Source organism: Sphaeramia orbicularis, chromosome 7 (genome assembly GCF_902148855.1).
Source record: "Sphaeramia orbicularis chromosome 7, fSphaOr1.1, whole genome shotgun sequence".
NCBI lineage: Eukaryota > Metazoa > Chordata > Actinopteri > Kurtiformes > Apogonidae > Sphaeramia > Sphaeramia orbicularis.
In genome coordinates, this window is record NC_043963.1 from 206,521 (window position 1) to 228,078 (window position 21,558).

Here is a 21,558-nt window from a genome sequence, read left to right on the forward strand (position 1 = left end):
AAGGTCATTTAATACACATGTCTGCCCACACTCAGATCATACACACATGCAGTGATGATGCTGGAAGAATGGAAAGTATTAAGTGTATTAATGACTGGTACAAACTTCTGTCTCTGTCCACTGTACACCACAAACTGTTTATCCATCATAATTAGAGTGTTGTACATAATTTCTCATTGTTTGTTTTTCATTATAACTCTGAATTTAATGTCTTTATACTCCAGTTTGGGCGATTGAGTGTCCTTCTGTGAATCAAAGCTTTGTTTCCTTCATTTCTCTGCTGTTAAACATTGGTTCCACTGCTGTGTTTCACATGGACACTTATTGTGATGCACAAAGAAGCTTCAATTCAGGAAAACTGACAGAGAATATTTCCCTTCAATCAATTCGAGTCAGTTAATCAAATCGTGAATTTTTGCATTCACTTCAAGCACCTAATTGATTAATCGGTTCGGCTCTAATAAGTAAAATGAAATAAATTAATGAATACATTTTTTCTTTAAAAATAAATAAATCACCAAATTCTAATCATCCTTGAGTCTATGGCTGTGTCAGAAATGTCTGTAAAAAGCTAGTTAGGAGGCTAAAAGTTTAATATGTCTGAACCGTAATTATAAACCCAATAATAAACTAGAAAAGCACTTGGAGAGCGCAGACCTCCGCCAAGGTAGATCAGTCCCCCCCCCACCCCCCGATCACCATCAAAATTTAATCATTGGTTCCTTGTGCCAGTATCAACATTTCCTGAAATTTTCATCCAAATCCATCTGTAACTTTTTGAGTTACCTTGCACACAGACAGACAAACCAATGTCGACAAAAACAGAACCTCCTTGGTGGAGGTAATTAATTGCAAACCATTTCCACGGAAGTATTACAGTGTGGTGATACAATAAAGTAGTGACAAAAACAAGACCATGGGCCTTTCAGACCTTTGGTGTTTAACATTAGACTCCCTACTTGCATCATTTGAAGTCATCTTAAATCCAATTGGTTCCCAGATTTCCAGTGTTTAAGCCCCTCCCCCTCAGTACCTGACTGGACAGTAGGCTCCCTTCCTGTCCAACCAGACGTAGCGCAGCCCCTCATACAGGTAGTAGCGCAGGAGAGTTTTCTGGAACACATTAGAATGATGTGAGTCTTACAGAGCACATATGCAGTTGGGATGCACAATAACTGTCCCAGTGTTCCTGTGGTTAGGGTTGAACTTTCACTGTGCATGAACCCAGTGGGAGGTAAACACAGCATGGACCAGAGCAGAGTTTTACACTGAAATAAGAGTGAAAGAACTGGAACAATGGGAACTATTGGTGTTAGGTATCGGGGTTGGTGACCAGCAGCAGGAAGTTATTGGTAGTAAAAAACACTTATGGTGCATCCCTAATATGCTGTACATACCCCCACCCTACCCCACCCCCCTTACCTTCTCCTTGTACAGTTCCACATTGTCTCTCCATTCGGTGTCTTCCATCTCTCCAAACATCTCCCAGCTGAAACACAAAGCCCACAGTGCACGTCTGCACACAGTCCAGTAGTAAAATGTGCTGTTTTAATTCAACAGAGGCCTGTGTCTGACCTGCCCTCATCCATCTCCTCTGTGAGGACCTCCACCACATGCTGCTCACCAAAACTGTCCTGAAAGGAAAAAGTACCAGTTTATGATCAGACCAGGGCTGGAAAGGAAAGAATCTGGATCTGGAGCTGATGGTTAGACCACAGTCCACTGAAATACTGTCAACAAGCGCTGGGACGTGGAGGGAATCTACCTGGAAGAGTCTAATAAGGATTTTTATTTCCCCAAAACTGAAAAGTAAACAGCTACAGATACATCAAAGGTGTTGGTGTGAATGTTCTAAAGTCCATGTACAGCATCTATATAATTAAAGCCAAGAGGCCTCAGTATTGGTATGATAAACCGCAGTAAAATCACAGACGGTTAGTATTACCATTTAAATTCTAATCTCATGATAACTGTGTTTGATTACTGAACTTTTAGGGGAGAAAACCCTATGTACAGATCTGCTTTAATGTCAAATATTTGAGTATAGTTTTAATTTATTACAATTTTAATTTTCTATACCTAATATTTGGAACCAATATTCACTTTTAAAGTCTGTGAAAAGGTTCGTTAAGCATCTGTGTGTTATTTATGCAATAAATTATACACATTTTTCAAATCAGATTTTATCAATTTTTTTGTGTGTTTTTTGTTCTTTTGTGTTTTTATAGTAGGTTAAAGTGAAAAAATAACAGACAGATGATATAGATGACGCTGTGCTGAAAAAACAGATCCCAAACATGGGTATAGTAAACATTTGTTTCTATAGTATATAAAGGCCAAATCAAAAGGACTGAAAAACAGACAGAATAGACTCAGACCACTAAGGGTTAATATTGGAATGTTTCTGACACAGAAGGGACATTGGGACTGTTATTAGATTTGTTTTTTTGTTTCTTTTTTAAATACAACTTGGTTAAATTATTTCAGTGTGTGTATTAGTACTTTTTGAACATTTTGAGCGCAATTTCAATAATACCACAATAATAATGATAACCGTGATAATTTTGGTCACAATAACCGTAATATGAAATTGTCATATTGTTACAGAGCCAGGGTTTTCTGTCCACATTTGCGGACAAGAGTTTCACAACTTTATACAAAAAAAAGAAAACTGTCCACCACAAAGAACATTCCATAAAAATGTTAAAAACTGCATCTGAAAAAAATGTTGCATCCTGATGTTTCCAATACAGGCACTGATTTAATAAAAACAACAAAAGCTGGTATTTTGCTGACATTTCCCGGGTCTGAGGAGTTTATTTATTTATTTTAGTCTTTTCCTTATCCATGCTGCTGTTCTGTTGAATAGTGGAACACTGAGCACTTTTTGTCTGGACACTCGATCAAGTACCTGCTGAATAGGTTCAATGTGTGTTATGCTGTAACGCCAAATGCAATCACTATGTCTGCAAAACAAACCTACCCACGGGTAGAAAAAAAATATGGAAGGAAATCCGCGTCATCAGATTCTGAATTATAAAAGACATTGAATTTGTAGCACTGATTTTTTTTTTTTGCACTGAAATTAAGTATCTGAATTGTTTGTCTCTGAATTCAACTGTTCATAAATTTAGAATTTAAAAAAATTCAGATGCAAAAAAAATCAGATACTTAATTTCAGTGCAAAAAAAAAAAAAAAAATCAGTGCTAGAAATTCAGTGTCTTTTATTATACAAAATCAGATGACACAGATTTACTTCCATAAATAAAGTAACCTTGAACCTTGAAATCAAGAAGGGGTAAAATATATCTTTCACAGCTCTGTACCTTTCATCCACTGAAATAATAAACCAGAACAGTCATTTTATCTCAGTAACTTTTCAAAAATACAGTGGGACACAGTGATCTGGACAGCAGGAGTTAGTTCTCACTCTGATGAGCAGAATATCTGCCAGAGCCAGAGGACACGAGCAGCAGCGGAGCAGGATGGACAGACGTGGACGCCAGTGAAAGACGAGGAGGAGGAGACCCAAGGATAGCGGCGCCATCAGACGACACAGCCACAGCCGCCAACGCACCCACTGATAACCCTTCACATCCTGAGGAGACACAAGACACCAGGAAGGACAGAGTTATGGATGCAAACCTGCTCCACTGGGATGGAATTAAAGCACTGTCACAGCTTCAACTGCACCTGAGGGACCAGTTACAGAGAACATCTGAAAGCACACATGAACGTCCAAAAGCACACATGAACGTCCAAGAGCACACATGAACGTCCAAGAGCACACATGAACGTCCAAAAGCACACATGAACGTCCAAAAGCACACATGAACGTCCAAAAGCACACATGAACGTCCAAAAGCACACATGAACGTCCAAAAGCACAGCTGAACGTCCAAAAGCACACATGAACGTCCAAAAGCACAGCTGAACGTCCAAAAGCACACATGAACGTCCAAAAGCACACATGAACGTCCAAGAGCACAGCTGAACGTCCAAAAGCACAGCTGAACGTCCAAAAGCACACATGAACGTCCAAAAGCACAGCTGAACGTCCAAAAGCACAGCTGAACGTCCAAAAGCACACATGAACGTCCAAAAGCACACATGAACGTCCAAAAGCACACATGAACGTCCAAGAGCACACATGAACGTCCAAAAGCACAGCTGAACGTCCAAAAGCACACATGAACGTCCAAAAGCACACATGAACGTCCAAAAGCACACATGAACGTCCAAAAGCACACATGAACGTCCAAAAGCACACATGAACGTCCAAAAGCACACATGAACGTCCAAAAGCACACATGAACGTCCAAGAGCACAGCTGAACGTCCAAAAGCACAGCTGAACGTCCAAAAGCACAGCTGAACGTCCAAGAGCACACATGAACGTCCAAAAGCACACATGAACGTCCAAAAGCACACATGAACGTCCAAAAGCACAGCTGAACGTCCAAAAGCACACATGAACGTCCAAAAGCACAGCTGAACGTCCAAGAGCACACATGAACGTCCAAGAGCACAGCTGAACGTCCAAAAGCACAGCTGAACGTCCAAAAGCACAGCTGAACGTCCAAAAGCACAGCTGAACGTCCAAAAGCACACATGAACGTCCAAAAGCACAGCTGAACGTCCAAAAGCACACATGAACGTCCAAAAGCACAGCTGAACGTCCAAAAGCACACATGAACGTCCAAAAGCACAGCTGAACGTCCAAAAGCACAGCTGAACGTCCAAAAGCACACATGAACGTCCAAAAGCACACATGAACGTCCAAAAGCACAGCTGAACGTCCAAAAGCACAGCTGAACGTCCAAAAGCACACATGAACGTCCTTATCCTCAGATTCAAAACTGTCTAACTCATATGTGTCCATCAGTCTGTGTTTCCGTTGAATCCAGGTGTTTGTGTTCTAACAGGGCTCTGGGATCCAAAACAATAAGGACTAATGTCAGAATACAGTTGGATATTATGGGATAGATATCCTATTGATTATTAATATTGATGTTTGTGTGTCCAATCCTCCTGAACAGGACATCTGACAGCTGGAGACATGATGTGTCCACAGATTTAGTAGTAGTAGTAGTTTTATTTTGAGCTCATAGAATCACCAGACAACAAAGAATCATACAACATGGTAAAAAATAAATAAATAAATTTTTCTGCACTCGAAAAGGAGTGTCCAGAAGTAAAACTTATTGACTCCACCCCCTTTTACAAACTAACTATCAAATTAAATCCACATCCTTTGCTTTGTTAACACACATTTTCCTCTGTATATTTTTACAATAACACAAACCCTTCATGTACACTTTTTTAGTCACCTCACACACAATCAGATTTACATAATCAACCGTTTTTAATATAAACTATAATATTTATATGCACTTTACATATTTACTCCAAATACAGTGATCAATAAATATGATAGTATCTTCTTATCATGAAAACCAATTAACTACAATAATGTCTTATTTTATGCGTACTTCTATAATGTTCTATATTTTGTTATTATAGTGGATTTATTCATCCTTTTAAATGCACAGATTGAAGAAGACACTTTTCAGTTTTGTTCCAGATTATTCCACAGATGGACCCTCTAACACAGATACACTGGCTTTTTACTGTATGTTTGTTCTACACTTCATTTTCTTGTAGCTTTCAGTACCCCTTAAATTATAATTCCTTTGCCTGGACTCAAACATCTCCTGTAGACTATGGGGGGGTGGGGGGGGTGGGCATATGGTCATGGGCTTTAGACAGTAGAATAATTTATGTCCATAGAGTTGAGAAACATTAGTATTTGACTGGAGTTTAATGGTAGATTTGTCTTCCTCAGTCAGATGTGATGACAGTAGATGGTTCGATGAGGAAGAAAATTAGTATTTACAGTCAGAGCAGGACAAATATTAGAGACATTTAGAGGAAGAACACTGAAAATCAGAGTCAGGGAGAAAAAAAAATAAATTAATGTTGATCTAAATTCAGTCCAAACCATCTGAGTCATTTTAGAAACAAAGAGAAGAACTGAACCCAAACGAACCAACGCACTGATATCTATCCCATAATATCCAGCTGTATTCTGACATTAGTCCTTCTTGTTCTGGATCCCAGAGCCGTTAGAACACAAACACCTGGATTCAACCGGTCCACAGACTGGAGTCCATGTGTGGATCTGACTTGTGTAATTATAACATGAGGTTAAGCTCATGTATGTGACCCATGTGTCTGTTCCTCTTCTACAGGTGACAGCTGGGCACACATCTAAATTAGACTGTCTGCCGTCCACACTGTTCCTGTTTCTCACATTCCAAGTCTGAAATCTAAAGGTAGAAACAGTGAGAAGCCTCTTACCATATGTGAGTCAGGATGGAGCAGAGGGTCCGATGGACGGGCTGATGGGAGCTGGACCTGGGGCTCCTGGACGCTGCCTACAACACACATGGACACACAGGATCAGATATGGTCAACAAGGGCCTCTGCTGCACTGGTCATGTGGACGACACACCAACACACACACAAGAGTCAGCTGGACAGTATGGTTCAGGGCAAGGTTATTATCGTTAACAAAAACTTACAACATGACCGAAACTAGCACTGAAAAAACATTTTCATTAACTGAAATAAATAAAAACAACAAGTGTTCAGAACTCAGAGCTCCTCCTTCACCCTGAACTCTGTGCATGTGTGGATCCACTCTTTGTTTAAATCCAACAGTTTCCAGGTTGTTCCATACACACAAACAGTTGAATCTGGTCCCAGTCATGTGTCTGTCCAATTAGATTCAATTCACATCAATATTAGTTGAGTTCTAATTTTAAATGTGTGGGAAATGGGATTTTCAGTGTTCAGTGTAAATGTCCACAGAGTCCACATTCCACAGTGGATATGGACAATTTAGTTCCACATACAAGAGATTGTTCTAAGCTACAGGTGGATCCAACTGGAGGAGAATCAGAGTCGATTGGAATTTTGGATGAATTTTGGAAAATGTCTCAGTGATGACAGATGGAAAACTGTAGATGTTGTGACCTTGCTGTGACCTTGAACTTTGTCCTACTGGGACCAAAATGGACTGGGTTGGTCCCAGGGCCTAGGCCTATCTGTGGGGAAGATCTGGGAAAGATGGGTGGAAGAGTTTTACACTAAAGATGAACAAACAGACACACAAACACACAAAGCAAAGTGATCACAATACCTCCTGAAGGAGGAAATTAAAAGAAAAAACCCTAACTAACTGAAACTGTATTGTGTGTTTACTAAACTAACTAAAACAGATACAAATTCTGGATCAAATTCCCTTGGTTTTGGTCTTTGTCAATGTCAGATTGATGTTCAATGGATTTCTTTGTCTCTCTCAGTTTTCTGTGCTGTCTCCATATGACACTTTTTGCTCCGTCACTTGTGTTCACTTGTGGTTTCCAGTCGTCTTCTGGTCCCCACTCTACCTGGAAACATGGAGACTAAAGCAGCAGAGTCCTGTCTGGGATTGATTTGAATAGGAGCACAGAGAAGAAGAGAAAAGAGACCACTGAACTACAACTGAACTACAACTGAACTACAACTAAGTATTTAGAAAAAAATTAAAACTAATAAAAACTAGCAAACCTGCTCTAAAAACGAATTCAAATGAACTGAATCAGAAATACAAGTCCAAACTAAATAAAACTAAACTAGAATGAAAAATCCCAAACTATTAGAACCTTGATCCCAACACTGTCATCAGACTAAAGGTTCCACTTTAATCACAGGTTCTCTGTTCAGGTTATTTTTGTTGTTTGATTTGTGATGTAACAATAGAATCTAAAGCTTTTAACAAGTAAAGATTTAGTAACTGTATATAAGAATTGTAAAGTTTTAAATAGTAATAAACACATTTGTCAAAGAAAAGAAAATCAACTCATCAGTCAAATTAGAACTGTGTATTCAGTGTCTTGTACAGTATGGACTAGGATGATTTGGGAGCGTTTTGAATGAGTACAGATGAGCTTCGAAATAAAGTTCGTGCATATTACTAAAACCGGAAGAGATAGATCGTGAACCGAAAGTTTGCGTATGACAAAATTAATTCAGTGAAATTCACGTTTAACGTACTTTTCAAACTGTCTTGCTTATTTAACATTATCCAAACACACTGCTACAATAACGAACTAACAAGAAAACATAAAACTCTTACAAAATATGCCTTAAGGACCACACAGTGTATGTTGTGGACCCAGCAGAACCAGGTCCGGACCGGTTTTGGGTCCGGGGTCAGTGTTTGGGAAACCCACCCTGAAACTATCAGCTGAGTAAACACAGACACCTGGAGAAACATGAACAGGTTTACGAGCACACACATACATCTCGTTAAAGGTTTTACAATAATGTTATCGTGAATGTGATAAACTAGGAGATAAGGAGGAAACCACAACAAAGTGTCGTAAAGTCATTCAAAACAAGTAACAAAGCTCGCGCGACGCTTCCGCCTCCAAAAGAAACGTCAAACAAACCACAAAACGACAAATATATGAGGGAATTAACCGCATTTAAGAGGAAAACACACTCACCTAAAGCTAACTTTAGGATATCCTGTTAAGAAAAACCTTAAAGTTGGTCAAACCCCACCTGTTCCTGGACCTACCTGCGCGTGCCTCCTCCTGCTCCGGTTCCCGTCTACCTGTTCAACGGCCTATTTCCTCCTCCTTTTTCCTTTTTCCTTTTCTTTTGGGCTCGGCCCATCCCAGTCCACCGGTATAAACGGATACACAGACTAAGACAACTCTAAAAGAACATGGCACCGGCTCACGCGCACTGCACGCGCTCACACATGAACAGCAGTCACAGGTGTTGTGTTGAATTCTGCTCCTGAAGAAAACTGGAGCCCAGCAGCAGGCTGTAGGCAGCATGTGTGTTATCTATAGTCTACATGTCTGTTATCTATGGTCTACATGTGTTATCTACAGTCTACATGTGTGTTATCTACAGTCTACATGTGTTATCTACAGTCTACATGTGTGTTATCTACAGTCTACATGTGTTATCTACAGTCTACATGTGTTATCTACAGTCTACATGTGTGTTATCTACAGTCTACATGTGTTATCTACAGTCTACATGTGTGTTATCTACAGTCTACATGTGTTATCTACAGTCTACATGTGTGTTATCTACAGTCTACATGTGTTATCTACAGTCTACATGTGTTATCTACAGTCTACATGTGTTATCTACAGTCTACATGTGTTATCTACAGTCTACATGTGTGTTATCTACAGTCTACATGTGTTATCTACAGTCTACATGTGTTATCTACAGTCTACATGTGTTATCTACAGTCTACATGTGTTATCTACAGTCTACATGTGTGTTATCTACAGTCTACATGTGTTATCTACAGTCTACATGTGTTATCTACAGTCTACATGTGTTATCTACAGTCTACATGTGTGTTATCTACAGTCTACATGTGTTATCTACAGTCTACATGTGTGTTATCTACAGTCTACATGTGTTATCTACAGTCTACATGTGTGTTATCTACAGTCTACATGTGCTCACAGCTCTTCTGTGTCTGTGTTCATATTAAATCAGTCTCAGTGAATCCAAAGGAACTTTGTGTTGGTAAATGACAGTTGTTCAAATGGACAGGATTTCAGTTCTGTTCAACATGTTGATGCTCATATGAACTATGTTTTCAGCTCCAAAATGAACCATTTCAGCACAATTAATGCTATATTTTCATGTCACAAATGGACAAGTTCTATTTGAACTGAACTGAGCTGAAAAACAAATCTTCTCTTCTTTTGGATCCCCAGTTTTTCTTCCCAGATTCTCTCCTCCATATCACATGTTTTATTTGTACAGGTTCAATCTGGAGTATGGTGCTGATCCATCCTGCTTCTGTTCCACCAACACATACATGAAGAATGGCACACAGCACTGTTTACATCAACACTTTTACAATAAGAAGCATTTTTAGACACAAAGAACAATTCTAGATTGTTCTTTCCTCTTTAGTCTGATGCTAAACTATCCAATAAATAATAGTGCTCCTAGTTTTTGCACAGGGATCATTAGTGTAAACGCTGACATGGCTGCAGAGCATCAGTATGATGGGATCCACAACAACCATGTCACATCCGTCCACTGACACATTTAGTGTTTTTGTGTCAGCTGGGATTGTTTTAGATCCACAATACCAACATTTATGAAGAAGAGCACAATTAGCAATAGGAAGTCTAGAAGTTTATTCCTAATAAAGTACTGGGACTGACCAGAGCATCATGGGTAATGTCACGTCCGTCCACCAGCAAAAGTTTTCACATACACGTGCTATTCCAAATCCAATATTTATGAAAATAGAGCTTCCACTGTCAGAGAATATCAGTAGTCTGTGCACAAATGGATTAGCATTATTTACACACACTTCTGTGACTGTAGGACAACTGTTCTGGACACAAATGGACACTCATTTGACCCTGAAGGACATTTTAGCTGAAATATACTGTTCAATTGTTCATTGTTCAAATAAATAAAAAATAATAATAATAATAATAATTCATACCCTACAGTCAGAAAGGAGAAAATTAATGAGCCAGGGTGAGCAGGGAGCATTTGTCAGCAAATTGTGACAGGGTGAATTTGGTGCACATTGTCTCCTTCATGGCTGACTTAATATAAGAAGGGGGAGCAGAATTCAGCGGAACAGCTGTTAGTTCTGTCAGTTAGCACAGATGTTAGCATACATTAGCATTTACTTCTAGACTACTGTTTTATTATTAGTGAATGTGATACCACCAAAAGGAAAGGCTGGCATTTTAACTTGACAAGTCGTCTTAAAAATGATAAAATAAATTGTTATTAAAACATACATAGCCTAGCCTACATTTAATTATGTCTGATGACTAATACAAGTAAACAAAGAATTGGAAACGACTACACGGGAAAAAAAAAAAAAAAAACACAAAGAAACAGTTTTATTCCAGCAGCAGGAGTGCCAAAAAACATACTGTAAAATAACAGAAAAAAAACATCTCATATAAATACGGTAATTTTCCATAATTCAAATACAGTTTTTTGCCCTAACTTTACATGAGATTTTGCAATTTTTTTGACTTTTTAATGTTTAATAAAGAATATTTACATGTATTAAAACAATCCAATTCCCTATAAATATATATATAAATAATTTTCAGTCAGACTCAGTTGTCCAATCCACTGATAAAAACTGTATTTGGACAGTTTATCAGTGCTTATACATGTTATACATTCACAAAAATACATTTATTCAACATTTTTGTTGTGAAACCTCCTGTAATTACACAAGATATTTGTCAATGAACAAACAAGTCTGGTTCAACTGACAGAACTAATACTTCTGTTATTCATTGTCAGTAATTTTATCTCCTTTTATTTATTTATTTATTTTTTACAGTATTAAACTTTAAATTAACAGTTTAATCTCATAAATAGAAAATAAATATTTGTGAAATTACAATACATTTGCAAATGTATTTTAACTGTATTTTTCTGTTAAAAAAGAAAAAAAATTATTTTAAAAAATTGAAATGTTATGGTTCTTGACAGTTCCAGTTTTTTCCTGTTCTTTTCCATTTGACATGTAAAATCACAGTCTGTTTTTGTCATTTCATTGATATTTTCCTGGATCTGAAAAATACAGAAAAATCTGTCAAATAAACAGTGAAAATTCTGTTAAATTACAGATTTTTGTTTACAGTGTAGCTAAATAAACATGCTAGCTAACAGATAATGGAGTGTATTCATGATAAGATGTAAAGTACTGAGTAAAATAGTATAAACTGTAGGTGATTATTTGTCCTTTGTGTTTGAACCGACCTGTTTAAATAAATATTCAACACTATCTGAGAGCTGAGTCACCATCATTCTTCACATGACTATGATAATCATGTGGAAGTGGGTCACTGCTGATGTAACAACACAAATATCAGATCAGGTTTATAAACTGCACTGGGCTGAACTTTTGTCTTTAAAAAAAAACTCCAACACCGCAGTGGTGGGTCCTAGTGTTGCATTTCAGGTGGTTTCAGGTGACAAATTCATTGACCTCTTATAAAAAACACACAGCCCAAACACATCCAAGCATTTCAAAGTCAGAAAGTTTCCAAAGCGTGCATGAGCCGATAAATCTAAGACAGTGGAGGAGTTTCAGTTTCACCTTCCAAGATGTGATCGCCTCAGAAAAAAGGAAATGAATTAGCTGACGACTGACTAACAGGACACAAGACACAAGACCAGTCAGCTGAAGAAGGCACAAACCGCTGGTAGAGGGGGGGTTATTTCAGGAACATTTTCAGATTCAACTTTAGCCCAGATTTTCTAATGCTCCCATGTCTTGGGAATACAAAAATGTGAAAAAATTTCAAATCAAGCAATCAACAATTCTAGATTGTTCTTTCCTCTTTAGTCTGATGCTAAACTATCCAATAAATAATAGTGCTCCTAGTTTTTGCACAGGGATCATTAGTGTAAACGCTGACATGGCTGCAGAGCATCAGTATGATGGGATCCACAACAACCATGTCACATCCGTCCACTGACACATTTAGTGTTTTTGTGTCAGCTGGGATTGTTTTAGATCCACAATACCAACATTTATGAAGAAGAGCACAATTAGCAATAGGAAGTCTAGAAGTTTATTCCTAATAAAGTACTGGGACTGACCAGAGCATCATGGGTAATGTCACGTCCGTCCACCAGCAAAAGTTTTCACATGCACGTGCTATTCCAAATCCAATATTTATGAAAATAGAGCTTCCACTGTCAGAGAATATCAGTAGTCTGTGCACAAATGGATTAGCATTATTTACACACACTTCTATGACTGTAGGACAACTGTTCTGGACACAAATGGACACTCATTTGACCCCTAAGGACATTTTAGCTGAAAAGCATAAAAACATAGAAACCCAATATTCTGCCTGTTCCTAAATATTTTATGTATGTGTAGATCCACTGTGATCTGTACGTTGTGGTGCACATGTATAAATGATAAACTATGGTGTAATATTGTTCAAATTGCATTTATTTTTCTTAAGAATTTTCAGGTTGTTCATATATTTTTATGTTGTGTTCAAGTACAGTTCGTAGATGTAAGCATTTTCATTACGAAATGTTACTTTTTTCTCTCAAAAACATAGAAAAAACTTTGGAGTTGACATTATTTCTAAGTTTGTATCCTGTCATTGTACTGGTCTGGCCCACCTCAGCTCACATTAGCCTGAGTGTGGAAGTGAACTAACAGGAGTTGGACAGCAGTGCCTCACACATGACAGGAGCTGTGGCTGAACATGCAGCTAGCTCTGGATGCTAATAGCTAAGGGCTAACGCACACACACATCTGTCCTGTCCTCTGTCTGTGTGTCTGTCTCCGTCCTTCTCTAACACACTCACCCGTCCTGTCCATCCTCAGGTCTCGCAGACAGCCTTCGCATGGCCTTGTTTTCCCCTCATACCGGACAGAACCACCGCACCGGTCCTCCTTCAGTCAGTCCGGTTTAAACACACACACTACGGAAAGGCACGAGGACCAAAAACCCGCAGAGCCGTCCCCAGGTTTGGACAGACACCAACGAGTTACGAACAAACCAAAGAACACGTGTTTAGAACTAAAGGAACACCAGTCCTGCTCATGGACAGGTTTATTCTCCATATTTCCACATATAAACCACAGGTGTCAAACATGTGGTCCGGGGTCCAAACCCGGCCCACCAGAGGGTCCAGTGGGACCCACAGGAGGACCTGACCAAGTGCAGAAGAGGAGAACAGCCAAGGGGTGAAACTGGAAAATAACAGCAGAATAACCGAGAAATACTGACTCCAAATGTTCTTCTGGGTTTAATGACATCATGCCTCAACACCAGTTTTTTCTCTTTGATTTATTGCAAAGAACATTAAACTCTGATCTCCTTTAAAAATAAAACATCAATAACTTGAACAAATATGAACAACCTGGAATGTCCACAGAAAAATCAGTGCAATTTTAACAATATTCTGCCTGTTCAGTGTCGTGGTAGATCTGATCTGTAACGCACACGTAGAAATCATAAGTTGATCAATTTTTTCTTCTTATTTTTCTTCATAAATATCTGTTTTTTTCAGGTTATTCACATCTTTTTTGTTTGGAAAGTTTGTAAAATGTAAATGTTTTTATAATTTTATGTTATTTTTTTTAATATAAAAAATTGTCAGTAGTCATTTCTGGGTTATTTTGTTCTTATTTGACTGGTTCGGCCCACTGCAGATTAAACTGAGCTGAATGTGGAACCTGACAGAACAGGAGTTGGACAGCCCTGATCGAAGCTGTGGTGGGTTAGCGTTAGCATCATTTAGGTTTGGTTTGTGACTCTCATTGTAGTCGATATCTACTGCAGATATCTAGGTTTTTTTCATATATGTCATATAGGCATGTTTGGTTGGATATGTTTATGGATGTACATTTATATGAGCAAACTAAATAAAAATTAAATTTAAAAAAACTAAACATATCCTTTTAGTCCCATCCCCTAAAGCAGGTATTCTTCAGACTTCCTCACAGCTCCTAAACTGTCCACACACATCAGCAGGAGGAAACAGCTGGACCTGTTCAACTGTTTTCCAAACCTGGAGGTCCTGCCTTTGGTTTGATGCAGATGAACAGTACATGTTCACATCCACATGCACAAGGACACGCCCCTTTGACCTCTGACCTCCAACCAACAGGACGTCTCCTCTTTACATTTGAGGATGCATTTTTCCTGACTTCAGAACTGTGGATCCAAGTGCATCAGAGCTTTGATGGAAAGATTAGATTTGTCCAAAGAACAGATAAAGAGCGCCCTCTACAGGAAGTCCTGCATCAGTGTTAGTCCACATGCACTGGCCCTGGGGGTCCAGAGTCCACATGCACTGGCCCTGGGGGGTCCAGAGTCCACATGCACTGGCCCTGGGGGGTCCAGAGTCCACATGCACTGGCCCTGGGGGTCCAGAGTCCACATGCACTGGCCCTGGGGGTCCAGAATACCAGGTCCAGGTTTATGAAACACTTCTGAACATTAAAACAACAAAACCACTCTGAGGCTGAAGCAGTGGGACATACTTTTATTATTTACACCTCTGCTTTTACCGCCGTCTGCCACCACTCACACACAAACGTCTGTTCTGTCTTCTAGTTTAACTTCCACAGTTTGAATGAGCACACATTTAAATATTTACAGAGTAAATACATGAGAACAGGCCTGGGCCGGTGCACCGACACAGGCAGGTTTTATTCCAAACAGGTTCCAATAGAACCCAGAATGTTGGGTTGACAGTGTTGAACTGCTTCATCATGAGTCCATGCACACGTTTGTTCCCTCTCCTTCCAGCTCTTCACTGGAGGTTTCAGTCCACCGGTCTCTCTCTGCTGTTGGTTTCAGTCCACTCTTCTGCGTTGGACTCGTCTCTCTCTGCCGTCGGTCGTCACATGATCATGCAGCTGCAGTTTTCTTCTCTTTGTACGTGGCCATCATCTTCTTAATTTCTGCGATGGCCTTTCCTGGGTTCAGTCCCTGTGGAACACACACAGTTCAAACACACCTGTACATGTGACAGCCGCTGCCTGTGTTGTGCTGAAGTACCTTTGGGCATGTTTTAGTGCAGTTCATGATGGTGTGGCAGCGGTACAGGGAGAAGGGGTCCTGCAGTTTGGACAGACGCTCTTCTGTGAACTCGTCACGAGAGTCGATCATCCAGCGGTACGCCTGACAGGAAACAGGAAACACCACAGACGGTCAACACTCAGTTCTGTTCACAGTGATGTCACAATGATGTCACAGTGATGTCAGTCCAAGAAGACATCAGTGATTCCATTTACATCCACACCAGTACTCCATCACTATCATGTCTGCAGTAATCTGATTACTATTGATCATATAAACAGGATCATCTGATCAGTTTGATCTGAGAACAGCAGTGATCTGATCAGTGTCTGCGTTCCATCCTCTACAGCAGAGTTCTGAGTTGAGAGTTTATTTATTTGTTTGTTTATTGGGGGGGGTTGTGGGGTCCCCCCCCCACCTGCATCAGGACAGCCGGTCCCAGGTACTTGTCTGTATATTTGTGTATATATTTGGGGGTGGTACCTGCATCAGGACAGCCGGTCCCAGGTACTTGTCTGTATATTTGTGTATATATTTGGGGGTGGTACCTGCATCAGGACAGCCGGTCCCAGGTACTTGTCTGTATATTTGTGTATGTATTTGGGGGTGGTACCTGCATCAGGACAGCCGGTCCCAGGTACTTGTCTGTATATTTGTGTATATATTTGGGGGTGGTACCTGCATCAGGACAGCCGGTCCCAGGTACTTGTCTGTATTTGGGGGTGGTACCTGCATCAGGACAGCCGGTCCCAGGTACTTGTCTGTATATTTGTGTATATATTTGGGGGTGGTACCTGCATCAGGACAGCCGGTCCCAGGTACTTGTCTGTATATTTGTGTATGTATTTGGGGGTGGTACCTGCATCAGGACAGCCGGTCCCAGGTACTTGTCTGTATATTTATGTATATATTTGGGGGTGGTACCTGCATCAGGACAGCCGGTCCCAGGTACTTGTCTCCGTTCCACCAGTAGCTTGGACAGCTGGTGCTGCAGCAGGCACACAGGATGCACTCGTACAGTCCGTCCTGTCGGACACACACACAGACAGGACACTTTTATGTCCACCTGTTCAACAGCTGACAGTGCTTCCTTTCATTCTGCAGGCGTTTGTGTCGCTGCTGCTGCCGTACCAGTTTCTGTCGGTCTTCCACAGACTGGTAGTACTGGTCCTTCCCTTCCAGAGACTCGTCCTTCTTTTTCAGGTAGGGCTCGATGGATTTGTACTGGGCATAGAAGTTACTCATGTCCTGGTGGAAACCATATGAATAAGAATAAACACAAGAATAAGAGTAATAATAGGAATATGACGAAAAGTAAGAGTAAAAATAAAAGTAAGAATAAGAATGAATGCACTTTTCATTTACAAAATCTCTAAAGTGCAACAGACCAGTATTTGAATATTTGACAGAAACTGAAGTGGATAATACAGGGAACAACATCAAAGTGTGACAAAGGATGAATTCTGACAGATTTCTTTTCTTATTTGTGTCAAATGTGTGTGCACTGGTCGCTCTTAAACCTTCTCCCACCACTTTCCTGGATGTGTTTTAGTCCAGAGGGACTGTCCTCAACCACAGGGGGGGTCCAGTCCACCCCCATGGACCTGCTTTACTGCAGTACAGTCCAAGGTTATTATCGTTAACAAAAACTAATGAAATGACCAAAACTAGAATTGTAAACACATTTTTGTTAACTGAAATAAATAAAAACTAGAATTAAAACACCATAACTAACTGAAACTGTATTGTGTGTTTACAAAACTTACTAAAACAGATAAAAATTATGGATCAAATTCCCGTCGTTTTCATATTTTTCAGTGTCAGATTGATAAAAATCAATTTATTTTGCTCTAGCAATTTTAGCTAGCGGCACCATACAACACTTCACGGTCCGTCACTTTTCGTACTATCTGATTTTTTTTGCACTGAAATTAAGTATCTGGATTGTTTGTCTCTGAATTCAACTATGTTCATAAATTTAGAATTACAAAACACTTACAGGAACCAGGTCTTTGACCACATACATGTGTGGGAGGGGGTAGATTTTAGTCGGTTTGCTTGTGTTTGTGTCAATTTTGTTCAGACATGCCAGCGTGTTTCCTCCGTTGATGTTCATGGCACAGGAGCCGCAGATACCTGCAAAAAGAAAAAATACATCAAACAACAGATTGTGGACTGATCAGGTTCACGTGTGGACCAGGTCCAGCCACAGGGAACATCAGTGTCAGGTATTAAAGTTGGCCTGTGTTTCATTTAGAATCCATTTCTGATGAGAACAGCATGTTTTATACATTTGAATCAAGTCAATAAAATCAGGTTCATTTTCAGTCTGTGTCGCAGCAGGAGTTTCAGTATTTTTACCCTTAAATGTGTCATGTGACAGTTCTGACTCAGCCCTGTTCATACATGTATTAAACAGATCAGTTACTGAGTTTAAACACAGACAATACTGGACAGGACACGGGTCCATGTGGTACTGCTGGATCTGGTCCGTATGTGGTTCTGGTCTCATGTGGACTCTCACCCTCTCTGCAGGAGCGTCTAAACGTCAGTGTGGGATCCATCTCATTTTTGATCTTGATGAGGGCGTCCAACACCATGGGACCACAGCTGTGTGAAGAACACGACAGCACCAGAGTGTGTTATCCACCTGCAGAACATTCTGAAGTACTGGGACGGTTGTTATGGAAGTAAATCTGTGTCATCAGATTTGGAATTATAAAAGACACTGAATTTCTAGCACTGATTTTTTTTTTTTTTTTTGCACTGAAATTAAGTATCTGAATTTACTGCATCTGAAGTTTTTTAATTCTAAATTTATGAACATAGTTGAATTCAGAGACAAATAATTCTGATACTTAATTTCATTGCAAAAAAAATTCAGTGCTATAAATTCAATGTCTTTTATAATCCAAAATCTGATGACACAGATTTACTTCCATAGTTTGTTCTCATGCTCAGAACATGACAGGACCAGTGTGTGTGTTATACACCTGCAGAACATTCTGAAGTACTGGTCTGTTTGTGCACATGCTCAGATGTCTTACACGTTCAGGTCCACTTCATATGTCTGCATTCGTGGTTTGTCTCCTGGAGTGTCGGGGTCCCATCGGTAAATCTGGAACTTCTTTATCCTGGGTGCTGGAGCCGGAGCCGCTGCCGTCTGGGCGTAGCGCACCATCTGCATCACAAAAACAGAGGGAAGATGAACCATTTAAAAAAAACACTGTGGAGCTACAACTGGAAGAGCAATGAGAAGAAACAACACAAATAAAATATGTACAAGAAGTACAGAGTCCAGCACCATGTATGTAAGGATGAGGGAAAACAATAAGACGGGGCTGTCAAACTCATGTTAGTTCAGTTCCACATTCAGCCTAATCTGATGTACAGTGGACCAGACCAGTCAAATAATATAAATAATAAGAGCTGCAACCGATTAATCGACTCAAAGTGATCCAAAAAAAATCACTCCACCACAGTTCTCCTGAATCTTCAGCTTTGTTTCCTTCATTTCTCTGCTGTTAAACATTGGTTCCACTGTTGTGTTTCACACAGACGCTTATTGTGATGCACAAAGAAGCTTCAATTCAGGAAAACTGACATAGAATATTTCCCTTCAAACAATTCAAGTCGATTAATCGAATCGTGAATTTTTCCATTCACTTCAAGCACCAAATCGATTAATCAGTGGCAGCTCTAATAGAAATAATGGGATAAAAACTTATAAAAATAATGTCAACTCCAAAGTTTTCTTCTCTGTTTTTGAGTGAAAAAGTCAAATTCCGTGATGAAAATGTTTCCATCTATGAACCGTACTTGAACATAACATGAAGAAATATCAATTTGAAAATTCTTAAGAAAAAAAAAAAAAGCGCAATTTGAAAAATATTCTGCCTCAGTTTATCATTTATACAATTGCATCACAACTTACAGATCACAGTGGATCTACAAATACACAGAACACTTAATAACAGATTGAATATTGGTACAATTCCACATACTTCTCTTAAGACATTTCAGGTCCTTCACATTTTTCCTCAACAGTTCCAGTCCACTGTATGTGTCTGTTCAACTCAGTCCAGTGTGTGCTCCTGTCTCCCCCTGCTGTTAGCTCTGCTGTAGTGCAGTCAGGCTGTTACATCACTGGCAGTCTGTGGTTACCTAACTGACTCCAACACAAAGAAAGGACACAAAGCACTCATAACATTTACATGTCCTCATGTTAGAGGACACACATCTGTCCTCATGTGTCCACTTTGACTTCCACGGCTGTTTCTAAACTTGTATCCATGTTGTTGAAGTCTTCTGCCAGAGGGAGGAGGGGGACACTGTCCCACTGGACTGTCCAAACTACACACACAAGTCCAGTCCAGTTACACTTAACACAGACGGACTTATAAATAGGATTTTTTTTTTTTTTTTTTAACTGTTTTTAATGTTTCAGTTTTAATTAACGTCTGTTTTTTTAATGCTAACATCAGCCTGAACAGGAACTACGGGTGGAAATGAGCACCAGAGCACTACATGTGTCCTGTTTAAGGTTCATGTTTGTGCATTGGCCCTGTCTGAAGAAAGAAAGACAGAAAGAAAGAAAGAAAGAAAGTTGGAGGGACAGTCCAACCTGCTGCAGCTGGACACACACACACACACACACACACACACACACACACTTCTGTTGACTGTGGGCTAGCTTCCACACATTAGCATACACACATTAGCATACCTCAGACGGGTTTCGTACTCACCACCATGGCTCCACAGTTGTGGACAGCACACACAGTCCTGCTCAGAGGGCCCCAGCTCACAGACATGGTCCTGCTCTGCTCAGATGAACACCTTTAACTGACTGTTCTGCTTTTATTCAACACTTTACATCACAGCGGGTACGTAACACAGCCCCGCCCTCCAGGAGTTATGTGACGTCAGAGCGTACGAGTGCGTCATGTTGCCTTTAAGTTCCTCATCCTGTTCAGTTCACATGTTACAGAAAACATAAAACAAATGGAAAAAAAAAAAAAAAAAAAAAAAAAAAAAAAACCTTGAACACAGTTTTGACACACCAAACACACTATGATCATCTTTATTTCAGATTTAGACAGAAAGGCGGGATTTTATTTGGTCGTACGTGTCGGCGGTTTGATAGGGGAAAATCAAATGTCCCACGGTCCTTGAAGGTGTGATAGTTCAGGCTCTTTCACAACTGTCTTTGCTGCTGAACCAGGGTCAGTTACAGAACCAGGGTCAGTACAGAACCAGGGTCAGTTACAGAACCAGGGTCAGTACAGAACCAGGGTCAGTACAGAACCAGGGTCAGTTACAGAACCAGGGTCAGTACAGAACCAGGGTCAGTTAAAGAACCAGGGTCAGTACAGAACCAGGGTCAGTTACAGAACCAGGGTCAGTACAGAACCAGGGTCAGTTACAGAACCAGGGTCAGTACAGAACCAGGGTCAGTACAGAACCAGGGTCAGTTACAGAACCAGGGTCAGTTAAAGAACCAGGGTCAGTACAGAACCAGGGTCAGTTACAGAACCAGGGTCAGTACAGAACCAGGGTCAGTACAGAACCAGGGTCAGTTACAGAACCAGGGTCAGTTAAAGAACCAGGGTCAGTACAGAACCAGGGTCAGTTAAAGAACCAGGGTCAGTACAGAACCAGGGTCAGTTACAGAACCAGGGTCAGTACAGAACCAGGGTCAGTACAGAACCAGGGTCAGTTACAGAACCAGGGTCAGTTAAAGAACCAGGGTCAGTACAGAACCAGGGTCAGTTACAGAACCAGGGTCAGTACAGAACCAGGGTCAGTTAAAGAACCAGGGTCAGTTACAGAACCAGGGTCAGTACAGAACCAGGGTCAGTTAAAGAACCAGGGTCAGTTACAGAACCAGGGTCAGTTAAAGAACCACGGTCAG

The 21,558-nt window shown here is 40.1% G+C and overlaps 2 protein-coding genes across 7 annotated transcripts in view; both read right to left on the bottom strand.

Moving 5' to 3' along the window:
- The window catches only part of LOC115422355 (cation-transporting ATPase 13A2-like), a 113,000-nt gene extending 99,477 nt beyond the window's left edge, over window positions 1–13,523 (bottom strand). The window contains exons 1-6 of one of the 3 annotated variants that reach the window (XM_030138638.1): window positions 13,420–13,523; window positions 6,361–6,437; window positions 3,432–3,599; window positions 1,576–1,634; window positions 1,423–1,489; window positions 1,034–1,113 (exon numbers count right to left, since the gene is read on the bottom strand). In XM_030138638.1, the coding sequence (XP_029994498.1) occupies window positions 1,034–1,113; window positions 1,423–1,489; window positions 1,576–1,634; window positions 3,432–3,599; window positions 6,361–6,437; window positions 13,420–13,432 (464 nt within the window). In that variant the 5' untranslated portion in view covers window positions 13,433–13,523. Of the gene's footprint in view, window positions 1–1,033; window positions 1,114–1,422; window positions 1,490–1,575; window positions 1,635–3,431; window positions 3,600–6,360; window positions 6,438–8,555; window positions 8,610–8,629; window positions 8,701–13,419 lie in introns of those variants that run through there. The other 2 variants (XM_030138639.1, XM_030138641.1) reach the window with 2 other exon arrangements.
- On the bottom strand, window positions 107–20,535 carry LOC115422357 (succinate dehydrogenase [ubiquinone] iron-sulfur subunit, mitochondrial-like). Of its 4 annotated transcripts, none has more exons than XM_030138646.1 (9): window positions 20,393–20,535; window positions 18,692–18,825; window positions 18,169–18,254; window positions 17,644–17,780; window positions 16,776–16,892; window positions 16,569–16,670; window positions 15,624–15,746; window positions 15,443–15,554; window positions 107–120 (listed from the first exon to the last, which is right to left on the bottom strand). In XM_030138646.1, the coding sequence occupies exons 1-8, from the start codon at window positions 20,456–20,458 to the stop codon at window positions 15,474–15,476; spliced, it is 846 nt and encodes a 281-aa protein (XP_029994506.1). In that variant the 5' UTR covers window positions 20,459–20,535; the 3' UTR covers window positions 107–120; window positions 15,443–15,473. The 4 variants fall into 4 exon arrangements, with proteins under 4 accessions (XP_029994506.1, XP_029994505.1, XP_029994504.1 ...); XM_030138645.1 differs by lacking the exon at window positions 107–120 and adding an exon at window positions 14,727–14,737; XM_030138644.1 differs by lacking the exon at window positions 107–120 and adding an exon at window positions 15,099–15,404.
- Between the last annotated feature and the right edge of the window lie 1,023 nt (window positions 20,536–21,558).